Source organism: Sinocyclocheilus grahami, unplaced genomic scaffold, assembly GCF_001515645.1.
Source record: "Sinocyclocheilus grahami isolate Dianchi unplaced genomic scaffold, SAMN03320097.WGS_v1.1 scaffold518.1, whole genome shotgun sequence".
NCBI classification, from domain to species: Eukaryota; Metazoa; Chordata; class Actinopteri; order Cypriniformes; family Cyprinidae; genus Sinocyclocheilus; species Sinocyclocheilus grahami.
Window position 1 is genome coordinate 663319 of NW_015505697.1, and position 19695 is coordinate 683013.

At 37.0% G+C, this 19695-nt stretch overlaps 1 protein-coding gene across 1 annotated transcript in view; it reads left to right on the forward strand.

Annotated features, from left to right (window-relative positions):
* Positions 1–609: 609 nt before the first annotated feature.
* The window catches only part of LOC107554891 (immunoglobulin superfamily DCC subclass member 3-like), an 84166-nt gene continuing 65080 nt past the window's right edge, over positions 610–19695 (forward strand). Inside the window, exons 1-3 of the mRNA XM_016237536.1 lie at positions 610–721; positions 822–890; positions 13603–13905. Of these exons, the coding sequence (XP_016093022.1) occupies positions 610–721; positions 822–890; positions 13603–13905 (484 nt within the window). The remainder of the gene's footprint in view (positions 722–821; positions 891–13602; positions 13906–19695) is intronic.

Here is a 19695-nt window from a genome sequence, read left to right on the forward strand (position 1 = left end):
ATGAGGCTTGGTGAGTCTAATGACTAATATGACTAATAATATTAAGAATAATATTACATAATATTTGGTGTCAATGAAGGGGTGCTTGAGCCTTACTGATGGGGCTGAGGGGCTATATTTGAAAAGATTGGGCAATCCTTGTTTACATCAAGCAACAATGTTCATTGTATGCTGAACAGTCAATAGATGGCACTCTTTCATTACTGTTGCCCTATGCCTGAAATGTCAAGTTTTAAATACAACTAAATATTATATCCAACAAAATACAGTTTCTAAATTATATTTTTAAACATCAGGAAGGATAATTATTTCCTTAATCTTTCTTTAAAAATAAATTATTTAGTAAACGTTTATGTATTTTTTTTTTCAAAAATGTACAAAAGTGTAATTAAACATTCCACTAACTTCAGTTGTTATTATTATTAATCATCATTTTCAGCTGTGGCCTTTATATTATAAAATATAGGTATTTATATAAGATCATTTTTATGCCCTGCACACATACAGGCTACCTTCTTCTTTCTCTGTGTTTGGAGACCGTGTCTTTTGTTCTAGTAAAGAGAGAGAGAGAGAGAGAGAGAGAGAGAGAGAGCTCAGAAAGGTGGATGGATGAGCGCGTGTGCTGGTCGCGAGGAGGAGAGAGCACGAGATGCTGCTGCTGCTGCTGACACATTCCTTAAAAGATGTGTAAAATGGCGCAAGTATGTTGGAGGCACCGGCTGTAGATTGGATCGAGAGGAACTGATTTACTGCTTTCCCATCCTTGTCTTCGCTCTTGCTTCACCTTCTTCTTTTGCATCCCGTCTAATTTTCAATGTGATTAAATGGCTTCCGGACGGCGCCGCCAGGCTCCACGCTCACTCGGAATACTCCTGCTCGCCATTGTCGGTAAGTGTGTGAATTCTCTCCGGGAGCCTCGCGGTATTGGGTCACTTGGTCTGCGCGATTGACCGTGAACTTGAACACACTGCAGTCTGCTTCAGACGCGTTTCTTCAGCGGTTGTGTTTACAGCTGTATATGCGACTAGGGTGGGTGTGTTTGCATACATGTAGCGGTTACATACTGAAGCATGAACTGATTTTGGAATGGAGAGTTCCACGCGCTTGCTGACCTTATATTAGGGTTTCATGCTGTTTTCAGACACTGAAAAAATGTTTTTATGTTAACATGTGAAGTTCACTTATGATGAGACCTTGTTACCACGTGCTTTGCATTTTGCATTTGTGGAATATGGAAATACAGTTCTAATCGTATTTCTTATGTGGTAGAAGTAGATTGAGCGTTATTTCTGATATGAATTAATCATGGGTAATCTATAGAGTCAGTCAAGACATGACAATGCCTTTTATCTTTGAGAAGTGCTACGTGTGGGCTATACTTTGAGTCATTTAATAGTAGCCTACTAGTTATAGTGTGTGTGTGTTTTATCAGAACAGCAATTTCTTGTTTTCATCAGTTTTCAATGTCAAATTACTTACTGCATGCAATACTGGCAAAGCATCAATATGCAGACACACACAAAGTGACAGAAAATAAAAATAATCAAGTACAAATAAGGTGCTAGTACTAATAAAAAAACTGCAATATAAAATAAAACTGAATAGAATAAATAACTTCCTGCTAGATCTTAATGAAGGTTAAGATGATGTACAGACAAGTAATGAACAAGTAAGTATAAAGATTAAAGCAAAACCCGTGAGCTGTGCGGTTTCATATTCTCTGATTTATGATTAACTGTAGCCTTGAATAGCTATATTTAAGATTTCTGGTATTTGACATACAGACATCTCTAGCACTCTAGGCATGTCTGTATTCTATTCTATTCATGACATTTCATGACATTCAGGTTTCCACAACATATTGTTCATTTTTAGTAAAGGGAAGATACTGAATATTTATATCGTAAGTGCAGAAATATTTCCTAAACTATAGGAGCTCCTCTTCTCTCAGCCCACAGGTGAGTAGTTTATTTCTATCTCATAGACAGCAGAGGCTCTGATTGATTGTTTCCTTTTACTGTGTTTCTATTTTAGTGGGAAAGTGAGGAAAGAACTGAAGGCTGCTGTTGTCTTGAAGATTGTGTGTCAAGACTATCTTTCTCTTCTCCTTTAAACTTGCTTGGTTTCTTTGTTCCCCTGTAATTGTCAGTTTGTGTATGCGAGCGTGTGGCCTGTTTGCTTGGGCCGGAGGGCAGTGTGGATGCATGCTTATGGAGCATGACATCTAGGGAATCACAATCTTGCTTAGTATTCACAAAGCTAATTTCACAGCCACCTAGTTCGTTCATCTTACTGTATGCAAAATGCCGTACATGCTGAGGTCTTGTGTTAAAATTATTGGTTTATGCTGGAGTTTTCCTTCAGGTTTTCATCGTAGGGTGCCTTTGCGGAGCTGCCAATCAGCAAAGCACTTGGTGAGAGGAGGAAAGATTGGGTTAGAATTGCAAGGATTGGGTTATTAAATTACTGAATGTCTTTTGTCATCTCCCCAGGTGGGTTTGGAATACATGTTTTTTTTTTCTTTTCTGTTTTGAGTAGGCCAGTATAAAGCAGCATGTGTGAATCCAATGCATTTTGTCCATGCATGTCATTGTAAAGAAACAGCTATGTATTATAAATGTGTTCACTCGTTGCTCTTTGCCGTAATAATGCACAGTGAGCAGAGAGCATCCTCAGACCTGTTGATGTATACCACTGTTGTCCTTAAAGCCTAATGTAATTCAGTCACGGATGTTCTAAGAACAGAAGCCATTCATTGAAAAGAATAGAAATTGACAATATAATTACTACATTAGTATCTCTAAAAGAGATGTTGTAAATGTCAGAGGACTAATGTGTGGGGTATATGCTCAGCAAGGCTGCATTTATTTGATCAAAAAACAAAATAAATAAGAATAAATTATGTAGGTCTATTCCTTTCAAGTCACAATGTAACTTTATACTGTATCTGTCAGTTGCGACTTGATAGCTCAGTGATTTATTTCTCGTAACTGAGCCTATATTTACAGCATGGCTTTATATCACAATTACTTTTTAAATGTTTCACTGTGAGGTGTAAACACACTTCCATAGTAAGCAATGGTTTAAGCATAAATATTTCACTTGAGTGACTCTCCAGGTTGTGAGAAAAGTCCAGAAATGAAAATGCTTTCTCAGAAAATATTCAAAGGAAGGTGAAGGCAACACCATTGCAGCCACAGGCTGAGTGCATATGAAGTTCAAACTGAAGGCTTCAATGAATGTATAATTTATAGTTTTTGCTTGTGATATATGCCTGAATATATAAAGCAAAACATAAAGTATAGAAATAAACGTCCTCCACTTAGGTTTTTAATACTCTTATTGTGCACTGATTGAGTGATAAGAATTTCAATTGAAAAATTCCTTGCATATCAAGCAGATGATCCAGTATTAAAGCTGTGACTGTAAAAACAACCCACTCCAGTTTCAGAGCGATGATGATGATAGGTTTTAAGGTCACCCTACAAAGACTGACTCCCCCCCCCCCCCCCAGTTCTTTCTGTAAATCTTGACAAAAGAAAGGGGCTGAAAGCAGCCGTCACTCTGACAGCATGTTTCAGTGCTTTGTCACAGGAAGTCAAAACAAGACCTGCAGTGTGCAAAAAGCAGTCACACCAAAACCCTGGGAAGAGATGCAGAAATTAGGAAAAGGGTTTGGTATTTGAATTGAGCAGGTGAGGCTATACAGATGCCCTGTTTACTAGCGGAAAGCTCCGTAAAGAGATGGAGAGACGGAGGGAGCTGATAAGGAGGCGGCACCGGGGCCCCTGGACATTGTTTAATTCACAGCTACAGTATAGGTCATGCCAAACCAATGATATTTAGAGTGAGAGGCGAATGACTATTGAGAGTGGAATTATCCTTTGCTAATGAAACTGGGCTGTTCATGGTCTGTGCACGCTTTAATTCATTGCGTGTCTGGTGTGATATTTCACCGATCCAAGGTCAGAGTGGACTTAAGATTTGGCATTTAGCGTTTAGTTATAATCACATTTATATGATCCAGAGCAGGATGCTGAAATATATAAGACTTGATTGCCTCATTCACAGGAATAAGACCCATTCAATATTTGCTCTTCCTGGTCTTGGTTTAGAAGTCTAAAATTGAGAAGTACAAAAATACCATTTACGAAGTTTTTGTAAAAGTGTCTAAATAATTACATTTCTGAATTCTATAAGTTTGGGAGAAATATCCAGATTGTAGTTATTTTAAAGCTTGTTTTCTTTTGCTTTTCAATCATTTTAAGTTATCCAGTGGCTCCCTTTGGTGGGGTTTGTTGAGGCCCCCTAGTAGGTCCCGGAACCCTGGTTGGGAACCACTGGTTTAGATGAACAATATACAGTAGATACCATACCATCACTTAGTGATGCTTCTCCTTAAAAGAAATAGTTCTGATGTCATCTTTCCTCATTCTCATGTTGTTTGAATATTATTTGTTTTTATGTAATACAAAAGTTATTTTGCAAAATATGAACACTGCCTTTTGCCTTTAAAGGATAATTAATTCACCCTAAAATTAAAATTCTGTCATCATCTACTAAGTCTCATGTGGTTCCAAAACCATAAGATCTTTAATTAAAACCCATTCAAGGTTTCTATCCCTCCAGTGAAAGTCCTGGTAACCAAAATAAGATCCAAAAAGGTCATAAAAACCTTGTGTTTATCATTGTTTAGGTGTTACTAAAAGCCTAAATTAAATCTGTTTATTATATAATGCGGTCAAAACTCTATAAAAGGCTTGGATTAAACTGCTCAATTCATATTAATTAATTTTACAACAACCTTGTGACCTTTTTGGATTTTCTAAGCCTTATAGGTTTTAAATTAATTGAGGGTGACGCAGTGATGACAGAATTTTATTTGAGAATTTAATTTGATCCTTTTACCTTAAGGGGGGGGATGTTAAAATATATCATATATGCTACATTCTGTGGTTTTTAAAACCATATACCATATCATTCAAACATAGCACACTGACACAAGCAAGAAATTAAGTTTCTCCTTCTCCAAATGTTGCTCATCCGTTTGTATGCAAATTTACTTGGAATAGGTGGAAATAAAAAAAAAACTAGGAATGCACGATATATCGGCCACCATATCGGTATCGGCCGATAAATGCTCATTTTTTCTGTTATCGGTATCGGCCTGATAAGAAAATTTGGCCGATATCTTAAAGCCGATAAATAATGCATTATTTCCTTCAGAGACACTTCAGATGCGGTTAAATAAGCTGCCAGCAAAACGCTTCAGTTTACCGTGTTCATTCAGCTCTTCAGCTTCAGCTTGAGCTGCAGCTCAATGGCTGCTATTTAAAACAGTGGTATTAATTTGTTACTTTTTCAAAATCATTGATATATTATTAATAACAACAACCACTTGTATTTTTCTCTTATTATTTTCATCAACAATATGGTTTAGTAATTAAAATCATTTAATTATTGTCTGTGCAGAGGCTATTCCGTTTTATTGATCTGTGGCGCATTCATTTTGATTCTTTACATGTGTAATGATGTCCAGTGACTTGTTTGCATTATTTATGCATAATTTTATTTATTTGTAAGGCTTTTTTATGACTAAATTTGGTAATGGGAGAGTAAAAATATTTTTAAAACGTACACCGTTCAAACTAGGCTGCTTATGTTGAAGTGTTTGGGATGTGGCTTTTAATGATGAGACCTTTTTTGTAATCAGGCTCTCAAAAAGTATATAACAATTTGGATATAGATTTATCGGCCAACATATCGGTTATCGGCTTTCAAAAATAAAGAATAATCGGTTATCGTATCGGCCAAAATTTTCATATCGGTGCATCCCTAAAAAAAACGGATTCAATTATGATCTATTCAAGCTATCACATGACTTGAGAAGAATACGGTGCGCAAGTCTATACTTTCTTGGTATTTTATGCCATTTCTTTCATTTTGGCATTTGAAAGCTGCAGGTACTTTGAGTGTTTTGTGAAAAAGAACAGCTTGAAAATTCTAAATGAAATAACTTATTTTGTGATTCATAGAAAAAGAAAAGTCATATGGGTTTCAGGCGAGCAGAGGGTGCGTTGATGAAAATCCTGTCATCCTGCCGTGAACTATTCTTTTAAAATATCTCTTCTACGGATTTATTTCTTCCTTCTAGCTGATAAATGTAGGCTTCTGGGGGGGTGGAGAGAATAGTGATTGAGGCTGATGTGGTGTGGCGTGTTGTTTTGAGTGTCAGTGATAAACCCATGTGTGAGCATCACTCAAAGGCACTCCGTGTGTGTCTGCCTGGCAGGCTGCTGGACTCACGCTGAGCTAATCCTGAACTCCAGGGTGCTCTAGGGATACTGGAACTGAACCATATAGGGCCTTAAAAATGAAGATGCCAAAAGAGAAGTTTGTTAAGGCCCAATATCTAAAAGGATATTAAGATATCTTTAATACTTATAATTTTTGAGTTACAGGCATGCAAACTTTGGAGAACAAAGTGCTCTTTCCCCATATTTGAATAGTCACCATTGGCACATAATGCAACAAAGATTGCTAAATTCAACAGATTTTACTAACAGGCCTACCAATCTCCGTGTAAAGGTAACATTATGATGCTGCCATCTTTCTGAAGTCAATTTTACCCCCCTGTAGTTTGGCTCTGAATCTCAGGTGAACATTGCCATTTTGACCCCCCTCTACAAAATAGTGGATTACTCCGTAAAGATTAATCCATGATATTTAATATTTTGGCTTTCATCACTATACATGTTTATCTTTCTTCAGAATAAATATTAGCAAAATCAGAAATTTAAGTGGAGGACTTCTGGTTGAGTTGACACGGAATGACCCAACAATTTAAAATAACTTTTTTTTAATTTAAATAAATGTTGAAGTGTTATTTAGTCCTGTGATGGCAAAGCAAAATTTTCAGCATTCATTACTCCTGTCTTCAGTGTCACATGATTCTTCTGAAATATTAATAGTAATAAGAAATGTTAGTTTAGCACCAAATCAGCATATCAAAGTTTGGTGCTCAACTAACATTTCTTATTAATATTAATGTGGAAAACAGTTGTGCTCCTTTATTTTTTATAAAACTGTGGTACATGTTTGCAGTATTCTTTGATGAATTGCAAAGTTCAGAAGAAGAGCTTGTATTTGAAAAAAAAAAAACTTTTCTTATAAACTTTTTCAAGAGTTTAAAAAACAGAATGTTAAATCAAGCACCACAGCATCAGACCACCCTATGCTTTATATATATATACACAAATTATTGTAGTTAAGGGAATTCCAGTCATAAGATATGTATAAGCGACATAGATATCAAAGCTCAAAAAGATCTAAATGTTATGCTGTACAACGCTGGTGTTTTATCATCTAAGGGAAGAGAAGATTTGAACACTGATATAGCGAAGAATCCAGTGAGAAGTTTTCAGTTGCTCTGAGGACGTGTGTGTGTGTGTGTAACCCCGAAACTGACGCCCTGCTGGTGCTGCCTTAGTATTCCCAAAGCTCATTTCACAGCCACCTAGTTCTTATAAGAAGTCAGAGAAGAAAGCTGCGTTGGTTAATAAAACAGGGATTGACAGAGGAGCATGATTCTTGCTTCACAAATGGAGCAGGAGCAAAAGAGAAACTTGGAGAGGAACAGCAGTGAGATAAGAAAGACGTGGAAAGATAACTCAAGCCCCTTAGACCACTTTAGTAACATAATGAGAGCCTGCGTTTTTGTCTTTCTCTCCCTCTTTATTTATTTGTCATGTGATCTGCAGGGACGAGTGAGTCAATGCATACCACGGCTGTACCTAAAGGGAGTATATTTCGGGGTTGGAATTTGAGCGATTATGCCAGAGTTGGTCACTAGCTGCGCCCTCTTGCCCCCCACCCGCCAAACTTCAGATGGATTCCTGAGCCGCAGGCAGAGGCTGCTACTGCTTAGCCCACCAGCAACTGAAATCCGATATCTTCAGTGCAGAGCACAAGAGAGTCCACTAAGCTTTCCTTTTTATCACTTTAAGTCAGGGCAGACTGCTATTTATCATCATTGTTGTGGGTGTCAGTGATTTTGCTGGAGGACAATGTTATTAAAGGGGTCATATGATGTTGCTAAAAAGAACATTATTTTGTGTATTTGGTGTAATGAAATGTTTATGCAGTTTAAGGTTCAAAAAACACATTATTTTCCACATACTGTACATTATTGTTTCTCCTCTATGCCCCGCCTTTCTGTAATGTGTACATTTTTACAAAGCTCATCGGTCTGAAAAGCAAGGTGTGCTGTGATTGGCCAGCTATCCAGTGCGTTATGATTGGCCGAATACCTAAGCGTGTGACGGAAATGTTACACCCCTACCATACTGTGGTGATGCCTTGTCAGGCCGGAGCTATGATTCAAAAACATGAAAACCCATTACAAACGAGGCATTCGTTCCATCCAGTGGGGACATAATTATGGATTATTATGACTTACGTCTTTTTACGCTTTGCGTTGCATCATGCCGTGTAAACATAAAACCATGTCTGCATTTGTGATCGGAGAAATGACAAACAACAAGCCCTACTCTACACTGCCCAAAAAACTCGCTTTAAATATAAAAAACTAAATAAAATCTTTAAATATAAAAAACGTACTTACAGTCTCGGAGTCAGAACAGCCGGCATTGTAGTCTACTCTACCAGGATCAGGAAACAGTCCTCCATAAAATGTGCTGCACACATCTGAATATTTGGGTTGAAGTGTTCTGAAATGTGTTGTAAATACAACTTAACCACTGATTTCTAGTCGTGTCCATTTTTGGAGGCCAAACAAAGTAGTTTCACAACGAAACACAGCGTCACCCACGGTGGCCTATAGTGAGCAGAGGCCGGGGGCTAGAGTGAGGAACGGCCGGAGGGCTAAAGTTGAGCAGAGGCGGCGGGCTTGAGATCGGCGCAGCCGGCGGATTCGATGAAGGAGTGTCCGGAGGGCTTGCGGCAACCACATGTGACGACCCCGGGCTGGACTCCGCTTCGTCCACGTTGAAAGCCGATCCGGTGATCCACAGCGCAAAGTTGTTGTATTTCCTCAGCAACCAGCACGGATCAGGTCCAGGCATGAAGAAGCAGATATCATCCTCTTTTGGAAGGCCAAACAAAGTAGTTTCACGTTCACAACGAAACACACAGCGCCTTCACGACATGGCAGCGGCAACAACAATACTACAGCGAGAATAAAAGTTACGCCTAATTTCTTCACGTGAACATTTGGGCGGTGTTATGCAAATCTTCCCACATAGTGACGTAGATATTCCATAAAAGTGCAGATCGGAGAGGAAAATTCTGACCTGCGCAGTCTACCAAGAGTAGTGCAAATTACTGCCTGCTTTAAGACATGATTTTTTTGGGCGTCAAATAATGGCACAAATGCCAGTAGTTTAATGTGCGCAAACATTAGTAAATGACGTTGCGTGATTCATTTGAATCCTCCCATAAATTTTGCATCTGAAAGGGAAACTCCTACAAATGCATATTCAGTAATGTCAGGTGCAAAAATAACTGTCCATGCCTTTTCAGCACTAATTCTTCACTACGCATCTGTAGCAAATCCTGACAGTACTATTTTAACGCCAAAAGATGGTTTGCGCTGGCCCCATGTGTGACGTGTGAGGTATTTTTGTTAAAGGGTTAGTTCACCCAAAAATGTTGTCATTAATTCTGTCATTAATTACTAGGGGTGGAACGGTTCAACTTACTCACGGTTCGGTTTGTATCGTGGTTTTAGAGTCACGGTTTCAGTATGGTTCGGTATGTGGTATGTTTAGGCAAAAACTATACTGTCAAATAAAAATAAAGAAAATAAGAATAATCTATCTAACTACAAGCAACAGCACAAATAAATACAATAGAGTAAATATACAAATAAAATAAACAGTGATTTTCAGTTTTTTTTAGGTATGTCTAACAGTTTTTAGGTACAGAAATTAAATAAAGTAATGAAATGTAAAACAACGAAAGTAACGTTAATCCTCTGCGTCTTCAGCGGCTCAGATGTCGGGAGTAAATGGCGACTGCTATGTTCATTATTACATCAAACAACAAAACAGCTCAATCGCTTAATCGCAGACATTCTTGTCTTCCCTGCACCCGAGTTGACACAATGGTGGACTGATGACAGCTCACTCAGGGCAGGTCTAATGTAAGATGGCCTTGTCAATCAACTATCGTGGGAGGGGCCTGTGCAGAACTACGTCATTCTGCCAGGAATCTCAGAACAGCCTGATTTGAGAAAGGGTATTTTAAAATAGGGATTTAAAAAAAAACACTGGGTGGATTTTTAGCATTATAGGGTGGATGTGTACACACACTGGTATGTTTAGGCAAAAACTATACTGTCAAATAAAAATAAAGAAAATAAGAATAATCTATCTAACTACAAGCAACAGCACAAATAAATACAATAGAGTAAATATACAAATAAAATAAACAGTGATTTTCAGTTTTTTTTAGGTATGTCTAACAGTTTTTAGGTACAGAAATTAAATAAAGTAATGAAATGTAAAACAGCATTGCATATTTGACTGTATAAATGAAAGATTAATCTTTATTAAAGTTACAAAAGCTATTCAATCAAGAGCAGTGAGTGATTTCTTTGTTGTTGCTGTTTGATTAATATTAAAGGAGTAATCGGATGCCCATTTGATATAAGTTGATATGATTCTTTAGGGTCTTAATGACAAGTCTATAACATACTTTGGTTAAAATGTCTCAATGGTAGTGTGGGTGACAGCAGCACTGTTTACTTTAGTCGCAAAACTTGCTAACTACACTGTGAAAAAAAAATCCATAAAATTTACAGTAAAAAAAACGGCAGCTGTGGTTGCCGGGATTTTACCGTAAAAATACGGTAGCAACGGTTTAGGTTTTACGGTTTTAACATAAATTTACAGTTAAATACTGTAATTTCATTAACTGATATGATGTTAATATACCAACCTCATTGAAGTGCTGAAATCTGTTTTGTACCTTTGTAATACACTGATAACCACCCAATGCAGGTGGTGATGAGAAAGTCACATGATGAACCAAAGCCCATCACAAGCAGCTTTTAAATAATAACATATATAGAAGGTGGACAGTGTCATTCACACAAACACTAAACACCATCATGGTAACACACATGAAACTGAAATAATGCAATAAACATTCATTTAACAACATTAGGTGTAACACACAACCCTAATATACAAAACTGATAAGAAAAAACTAAGAAGAAACCTAGATATTTCAACAAAATAAACATTACATTTGAAATGTAATGCAGGGAATTCTGGGAATGTCAATTTACAGCTTAATATTTGCACGCGTTCTGAGACGCTGGTTTGCGCGCTTTGGATGAGCGCACGCACAGACCTTCTCACTGCGCATGCGAGCTCACATCCTCTTAAATGTTTAAACTGGCAAAGCTTAAACAAATTTAGGTCTCACCTGTGCGCGCGCGCTATCAGCACCCAGGTGATGACGGAATAAATGCTCATTCCAGCATACGGCATTCGCATTGAACAAGAGTGAATGGTTTGTCCACGGTTTTTTTTTTTCATCGCTGTTGTTGTAATGTATTGGGAAGCCAGAATGCGCATCCATCAACAGAAACGTATATTAGCCGAACCCTATTTGTTTTACGTGTTTTTATAGCAAACCATATTACAGATGCGTTGTCAGATTTAAGTTGAATCGCGGTCCTAGTGCATGCCGAATCATGTGTGGAGAACAGTACGGTTAAATTTTTTTTCTGCAAACCGTTCCACCCCTATTAATTACTCACCCTCATGTCATTCCAAACTCGTAAGACCTTCGTTCATCTTCAGAACACAAATTAAGATATTTTTGATCAAATCTGAGAGCTCTTTGACCCTGCATAGACAGCAATGCAACTGCAATATTCCCAGGTCCAGAAACGTAGCAAAGACATCAGTAAAATTGTCCATGTGACATCAGTGGTTCAACCGTAATTTTACGAAGCTACGAGAATACTTTTTGTGTGCAAAGAAAACTATAATACCATAATTTATTCAACAATTCCAATTTGGAGAGTACCCCAGAACATAATCAATGTAATCAGCGCTATTTTCGGTTCGCATGCGCACGCTGTCTACTGAATGTAAACAGCGCTGATTACGTTAATTACGTTCTGGAGGGCTCTCCAAAATACAAGAAGACGGTAACTCGGGGAGAAGAATTGCTGAATAAATTATTATGCTATTATTGTTTTCTTTGCACACAAAAAGTATTCTCGTAGCTTCGTAAAATTACGGTTGAACTCCTGATGTCACATGGACTATTTTACTGATGTCCTTGCTACGTTTCTGGACCTGGAACATAGCAGTTGCATTGCTTTCTACAGAGGGTCAAAGAGCTCTCAGATTTGATAAAAAAATATCTTAATTTGTGTTCCGAAGATGAACAAAGGTCTTACGAGTTTGGGATGACATGAGGGTGAGTAATTGATATTTTTGATCAAATCTGAGAGCTCTTTGACCCTGCATAGACAGCAATGCAACTGCAATATTCCCAGGTCCAGAAACGTAGCAAAGACATCAGTAAAATTGTCCATGTGACATCAGTGGTTCAACCGTAATTTTACGAAGCTACGAGAATACTTTTTGTGTGCAAAGAAAACTATAATACCATAATTTATTCAACAATTCCAATTTGGAGAGTACCCCAGAACATAATCAATGTAATCAGCGCTATTTTCGGTTCGCATGCGCACGCTGTCTACTGAATGTAAACAGCGCTGATTACGTTAATTACGTTCTGGAGGGCTCTCCAAAATACAAGAAGACGGTAACTCGGGGAGAAGAATTGCTGAATAAATTATTATGCTATTATTGTTTTCTTTGCACACAAAAAGTATTCTCGTAGCTTCGTAAAATTACGGTTGAACTCCTGATGTCATAATAACATAATTTATTAAATTTTTTTTTTTCATTTTTGGGTGAACTAAATGTAGGATATCAGACCGAATCAGACAATCTAAAATTTGGTCAAAACATGGTTGAAACATGAGACGAATTCCACAGAGGCCAAAGAAAACTATAATACCATAATTTATTCAACAATTCCAATTTGGAGAGTACCCCAGAACATAATCAATGTAATCAGCGCTATTTTCGGTTCGCATGCGCACGCTGTCTACTGAATGTAAACAGCGCTGATTACGTTAATTACGTTCTGGAGGGCTCTCCAAAATACAAGAAGACGGTAACTCGGGGAGAAGAATTGCTGAATAAATTATTATGCTATTATTGTTTTCTTTGCACACAAAAAGTATTCTCGTAGCTTCGTAAAATTACGGTTGAACTCCTGATGTCACATGGACTATTTTACTGATGTCCTTGCTACGTTTCTGGACCTGGAACATAGCAGTTGCATTGCTTTCTACAGAGGGTCAAAGAGCTCTCAGATTTGATAAAAAAATATCTTAATTTGTGTTCCGAAGATGAACAAAGGTCTTACGAGTTTGGGATGACATGAGGGTGAGTAATTAATGACATCATTTTCATTTTTGGGTGAACTAACTGTAGGATATCAGACCGAATCAGACAATCTAAGATTTGGTCAAAACATGGTTGAAACATGAATGTGGGGGCGAGCTGTCATTCACTCTGGAGCCCAGTGACATTATTGCTGTTCAGGAACAACCTCTGATGCTGCACTGTCAGGTGGAGGGGATCCCACCCATCACCACACAGTGGAGGCGCAACGGAGCTCTGATAGTGGAGGACCAAAACTATGTCATGTTTGCTAATGGCTCGCTTCTGATTGGTCACTTCCAGAAGACCAAGTCTGATGGCTCATCTGATGAGGGAGATTATGAGTGCATAGCCCAAAACTTCTTTGGGCTGGTCTTGAGTCGCAAAGCCAGAGTGCAGGCTGCTAGTAAGTAGCATTCAGTGCGTTTTAGTTCTGAGATAAGACCTTGTTCTCTTCGCACCCCACTTTGTTTTTTCAAGTGCTTTTTAATAGCAGATATTTAAAAAGAGAAAGCTTTTTCATTTTACACATCAATGATAAAATTCCTAGTTTTTAGCTAAAATATCTTAATCTGATTCATGAAGCATAGCCTGCCATCCATCATGATTATAATGAAAATGTATTGTTATTTAGACTATGTATTTTTAATTATTTATATTATATTATATTGCTCCATTTTAATGAAAATTACATTCAAGTTAAAATTACATAACAATAATAACAAATAATAATAATAAACCCTGACAGCTGATTTTACAAAAAAAAGAGTTGACATTGACATCTTCAATGTCATCACTGACATTAGAAAGTTGGACAAATTATATTATATTATATTATATATTATATTATGACCCTTCTCATTAATGTTTTTTATTAAACAGAACTTACAGTTACATAGCAATACTTAATATAATAAATAACATTATAATAAATAAGTAATAACATAAGAAAAAAAATTGCAGCCTTTTCTGTTAATCAAAAAGCAAACTGTGTTAACATATTTTATTAGAAGGAAAGTCCAAGGACAAAGTGTTTTTATATTACATGACATTATATTATATTATGTTAGTATAAATTTGTTGGGTGTAAAAAGCATTTCAAGTTAAAGTGTTGTTGTTGTTGTTGTTGTTTCACCCTTGGATGAGTCTCCGCCCCAAATGGGCCACCCCAGTGAAAAATTTCGAGATACGCCTCTGCCAGCAGATATTGGTGCCGTTAGATTGTCCCGAGAAGCTAAAGTGAGTTTATTATATTATATTATATTATATATTATATTATGACCCTTCTCGTTAATGTTTTTTATTAAACAGAACTTACAGTTGCATAGCAATACTTAATATAATAAATAACATTATAATAAATAAGTAATGACAAGAAAAAAAATTGCAGCCTTTTCTGTTAATCAAAAAGCAAACTGTGTTAACATATTTTATTAGAAGGAAAGTCCAAGGACAAAGTGTTTTTATATTACATGACATTATATTATATTATGTTAGTATAAATTTGTTGGGTGTAAAAAGCATTTCAAGTTAAAGTGTTGTTGTTGTTGTTGTTGTTGTTGTTGTTGTTTCACCCTTGGATGAGTCTCCGCCCCAAATGGGCCACCCCAGTGAAAAATTTCGAGATACGCCTCTGCCAGCAGATATTGGTGCCGTTAGATTGTCCCGAGAAGCTAAAGTGAGTTTGATAGAAGCCACTGCCAGCTAATTTTCAGTGTGCTTTGGGTCTTCAACAGAGCGCGCAGTGTTCAAGCACGGCGTGGTGTAGACTCAGGCTACATTAACTTTGGATGAACTGAACATGAGGGACACAGGGGGCTGGGACAGGCCATTTGATATATGGACAATGGGCTCCTTCTATTTCTGAAGATAAATTGGCTTGTAGGATCCAGTCTGCCTTTTGTGCTCTGCTGTTGAAAATTGCAGCCTTTTCTGTTAATCAAAAAGCAAACTGTGTTAACATATTTTATTAGAAGGAAAGTCCAAGGACAAAGTGTTTTTATATTACATGACATTATATTATATTATGTTAGTATAAATTTGTTGGGTGTAAAAAGCATTTCAAGTTAAAGTGTTGTTGTTGTTGTTGTTGTTTCACCCTTGGATGAGTCTCCGCCCCCAAATGGGCCACCCCAGTGAAAAATTTCGAGATACGCCTCTGCCAGCAGATATTGGTGCCGTTAGATTGTTCCGAGAAGCTAAAGTGAGTTTGATAGAAGCCACTGCCAGCTAATTTTCAGTGTGCTTTGGGTCTTCAACAGAGCGCGCAGTGTTCAAGCACGGCGTGGTGTAGACTCAGGCTACATTAACTTTGGATGAACTGAACATGAGGGACACAGGGGGCTGGGACAGGCCATTTGATATATGGACAATGGGCTCCTTCTATTTCTGAAGATAAATTGGCTTGTAGGATCCAGTCTGCCTTTTGTGCTCTGCTGTTGCACTCCCGGTCGTGCTTGTGTTGTGATTTATATTACTAAATCTCTGGCTCTTCTAAAGTGTTGTTGTTGTTGTTGTTGTTTCACCCTTGGATGAGTCTCCGCCCCCAAATGGGCCACCCCAGTGAAAAATTTCGAGATACGCCTCTGCCAGCAGATATTGGTGCCGTTAGATTGTTCCGAGAAGCTAAAGTGAGTTTGATAGAAGCCACTGCCAGCTAATTTTCAGTGTGCTTTGGGTCTTCAACAGAGCGCGCAGTGTTCAAGCACGGCGTGGTGTAGACTCAGGCTACATTAACTTTGGATGAACTGAACATGAGGGACACAGGGGGCTGGGACAGGCCATTTGATATATGGACAATGGGCTCCTTCTATTTCTGAAGATAAATTGGCTTGTAGGATCCAGTCTGCCTTTTGTGCTCTGCTGTTGCACTCCCGGTCGTGCTTGTGTTGTGATTTATATTACTAAATCTCTGGCTCTTGTATTGAACTTAACTATTAAACCTGGCCACGCTGTGCTCTTTTCGCACCGCTTTTGTCGGTGTCACAATAATCTGGAGTGCTGTTGTTCGCCCACTTGCTGGTCGCAGGCACCAAGGCTAAATTTGCTTTTCTAGTCGTCCATACCCACCGTGGCCCCTTATGAATCGGGCCTTGTTCCTGTCCAGTGCTGAAAAGTTGTTACTGTATTGTGTTTATGATTGGATTTTCATAAACTCAGCATGTGTTTATGGCAACTAAAGATGACTTATTATCATTTGTCCTCTCTCATGTCGTCCAAAATGTGTTTGATCTTTTCATACAGATGCTGGCTAAATATAAAGGGCATAAGAAGAAAGAGAACAGAGAATGGCCTTATGGAGAGTTCTTTATGTTCTCGTTAGCGGTTAGCAGGAGGTAGTTGTGCTGCGTAGTAAATAGTAGCCGAGGGGAGAGCAGAGTTGGTCATTAAATGGATGTCAGGCAAGTGTTAATTTGAAAGCGCATGGCAGTGTTAATGTGAAACTGTTTTTGTGATGATGTGAGGAATTCAGGGTCTCTTGCTGTTATTATTATCTCTGCTTCAGAGAGAATAAGCTCTTAGCAATCAGGCCCTTTCCCATCAAATTCACACAAGCAGGACTTACTGTAGCCCACTGCCTTTCACTCATGAGATGAACCTGGGAGAAATTCCCTATGCTAAAGAGTTTTGTCACTACTTTGTTTTATCATAAAATATTTATTTGTAATTAATTAAATGTAACTATATAATATATGTTTACCTTTATAAATAATTTATATTTTTGTAAATAATCATGTAATTTAGATAAAACATTAGTGCTGTCTAATGAATAATTGTGATTAATCTCATCCAAAATAAAACAATTTGTTTACATAATATATGTTTGTGTAATGTGTGTATATATATATATATATATATTATTTATATATAAATGCACACATTTTGACATGTAGGCAATTTAGAAAGAATAATTTTGTGAAAGTTTGAGTATTAAAGTCATGTGAAAGACATAGAGATATCGGGGCAAAATAAAGAGACTGAAAATTGAAGTGAAGGTGCAGTTCAGGAGAAAACTTTTAATAATATTTAGGGTTGGTTATCGTTTAGGTTTTTTTCGATACCGGTGCCAAATCGATACTTTTAAAACGGTTCCGGTGCCTGAACCGATACTTATTAAAGAATAGAGAATGCTAGTGTTAGAGGCTCTTTTTTTCTTTATAAATAAAACAAGTAGTTAAAATAGAAATAGAATAGCAGAACGAACTGTTGTATAAATTTGATTATATATCATTATCTTTAAATAAATATTTCATATAAAGTTTTGGTCATATGACCCACTAATAATCATGTTAAAGAGCAGGTCATATGGTATTTTACCTGTTCTTATAATAATGACATAAAATACAAAAACACTTATACAAGTGAATCGTGCCCACAGCTAAAGTTTAGCTGCTAAACTGTGAACACTTAAAACAATAATGGTGGATACATTAGCCGAGTGCTAACGTGACTAACTGATGAAACAATACAGTTTGTAAACCAAAATATGTCTACTGTAATGTTTGAAGAACGACAGACAAAAGACCCTCTGTGTCTTAACTTTTAATCAGAACGCAGAACAGCTGTATCACAGGCGCACCAGCCTAACTCGCTCGTCTCTCCCGCATTAACACTATAGCTGGCGGTGCAGCAAAATAAACCGCAATTTCACAATGATTATAAAGTCTGTTTGCTATACTACATTCTTTATTATTAAATGAAGTAATTAGAACAACGTCAATCTACATTAATCGACACATTCTTAGGAAATAGTGGGTTCACAGCGAATTATCAGAACTACTTCAGTAAGACAGTAATATCGTGCCTTACCTGGAAACCTAAAGCTGCACTAGGTATACATCACATATTGGCACAAAAACTTGATATTTTGAGCATTCAATTGAAAATGTACACGTAACATATCAATCGTACTTACAATTTGTGGTTCGGAGAGCTTGTTAGTCCAAATTAAGAAGATTAGAAGCCAACGAAGATAAAAGCCCAGATTAGAGAAGCAGTCCTTGGTAAAATGACATGCACACAACAAAAGGTTGGAATTGTATTTCTGTGGTATCCTTGAACACAGCGTCTTCTCAACATGATGTAAACACACTAACTAGCGGAAGTGTTTGTGGGCAGGTCAGATTCTGTTCGTATTTCGCGGGCAGGCAGAGATTATGCAAATGTGTTACCCAGTGACGTATACCGGTAACAGGCAATAGATTCGAAAATATGACGACTCGTTAAGGCGATTCAGAATCGACTCTCTCTTTTGAGAGACAATATCTTTATTTATCATGCACTTTTTTTGATTAACAACTTTGCAGATTGTTTTCATTTAAGGATAGCTACGTTATAAACTGCAAAAGAGATATTTTTCAAAAAACCCATATGACCTGCTCTTTAAATAATCGTGATTACAATATTGACCAAAAATAATTGTGATTATGATTTTTGTCATAATCGAGCAGCCATAATATATACAGTATATGGGACCCTGGACCACAAAACCAGTCATAAGGGTCAATTTTTAGAAACTGAGATTTACAGGTCAGTTTCATATTTTATAAATATTTATTTATCAATTTTTATGTTATATAAAATAATAATTTAGTAATCGGGATATGCCGGTATCAAATTTGCATGTTGCGATTAATTGCTAATGCTTTTATCACGGTATGCGGTATTATCACGATATTGAAATTTAGTTTTAAAAAAGTGCTGTCATAATAAAGTATAACAGGTTTAATAACTTTTTTCTTATAACAAAAATAACTGAACATTTAAATGCAATAAAGCAATACAGAAAAATGTATAAAGTTAAAAGTTTTACACAGATTAAAGTGCAAAAGAACTATAAAGACCAAAAGGTATCACTTTACAATAAGACCTCGTTAGTTAACCTTAGTTAATGCAATAACATTCACAATGAGCAATAGCTACATTTGCTACAGAAGTTATTCATCTTTGTTTAAAAAATACAAGTCTTAGTTCATGTTAGCTCATTAAATAACACAGTTGCAACTTTCGATTTTAACAGCCTGTTGTTAAATATTGGAATACCTATGATTAATGAATGTTCAGAAGAATTTTTCATTGGCAGTTTGTTAACTTATGAATTAAAGTTAACTAATGAAGCCCTAATGTAAAGTGTGACCAAACAATAAAGAATCAAAACACTTTCAAACAATATCTAGGGCATGTTGTAGTCCAGATT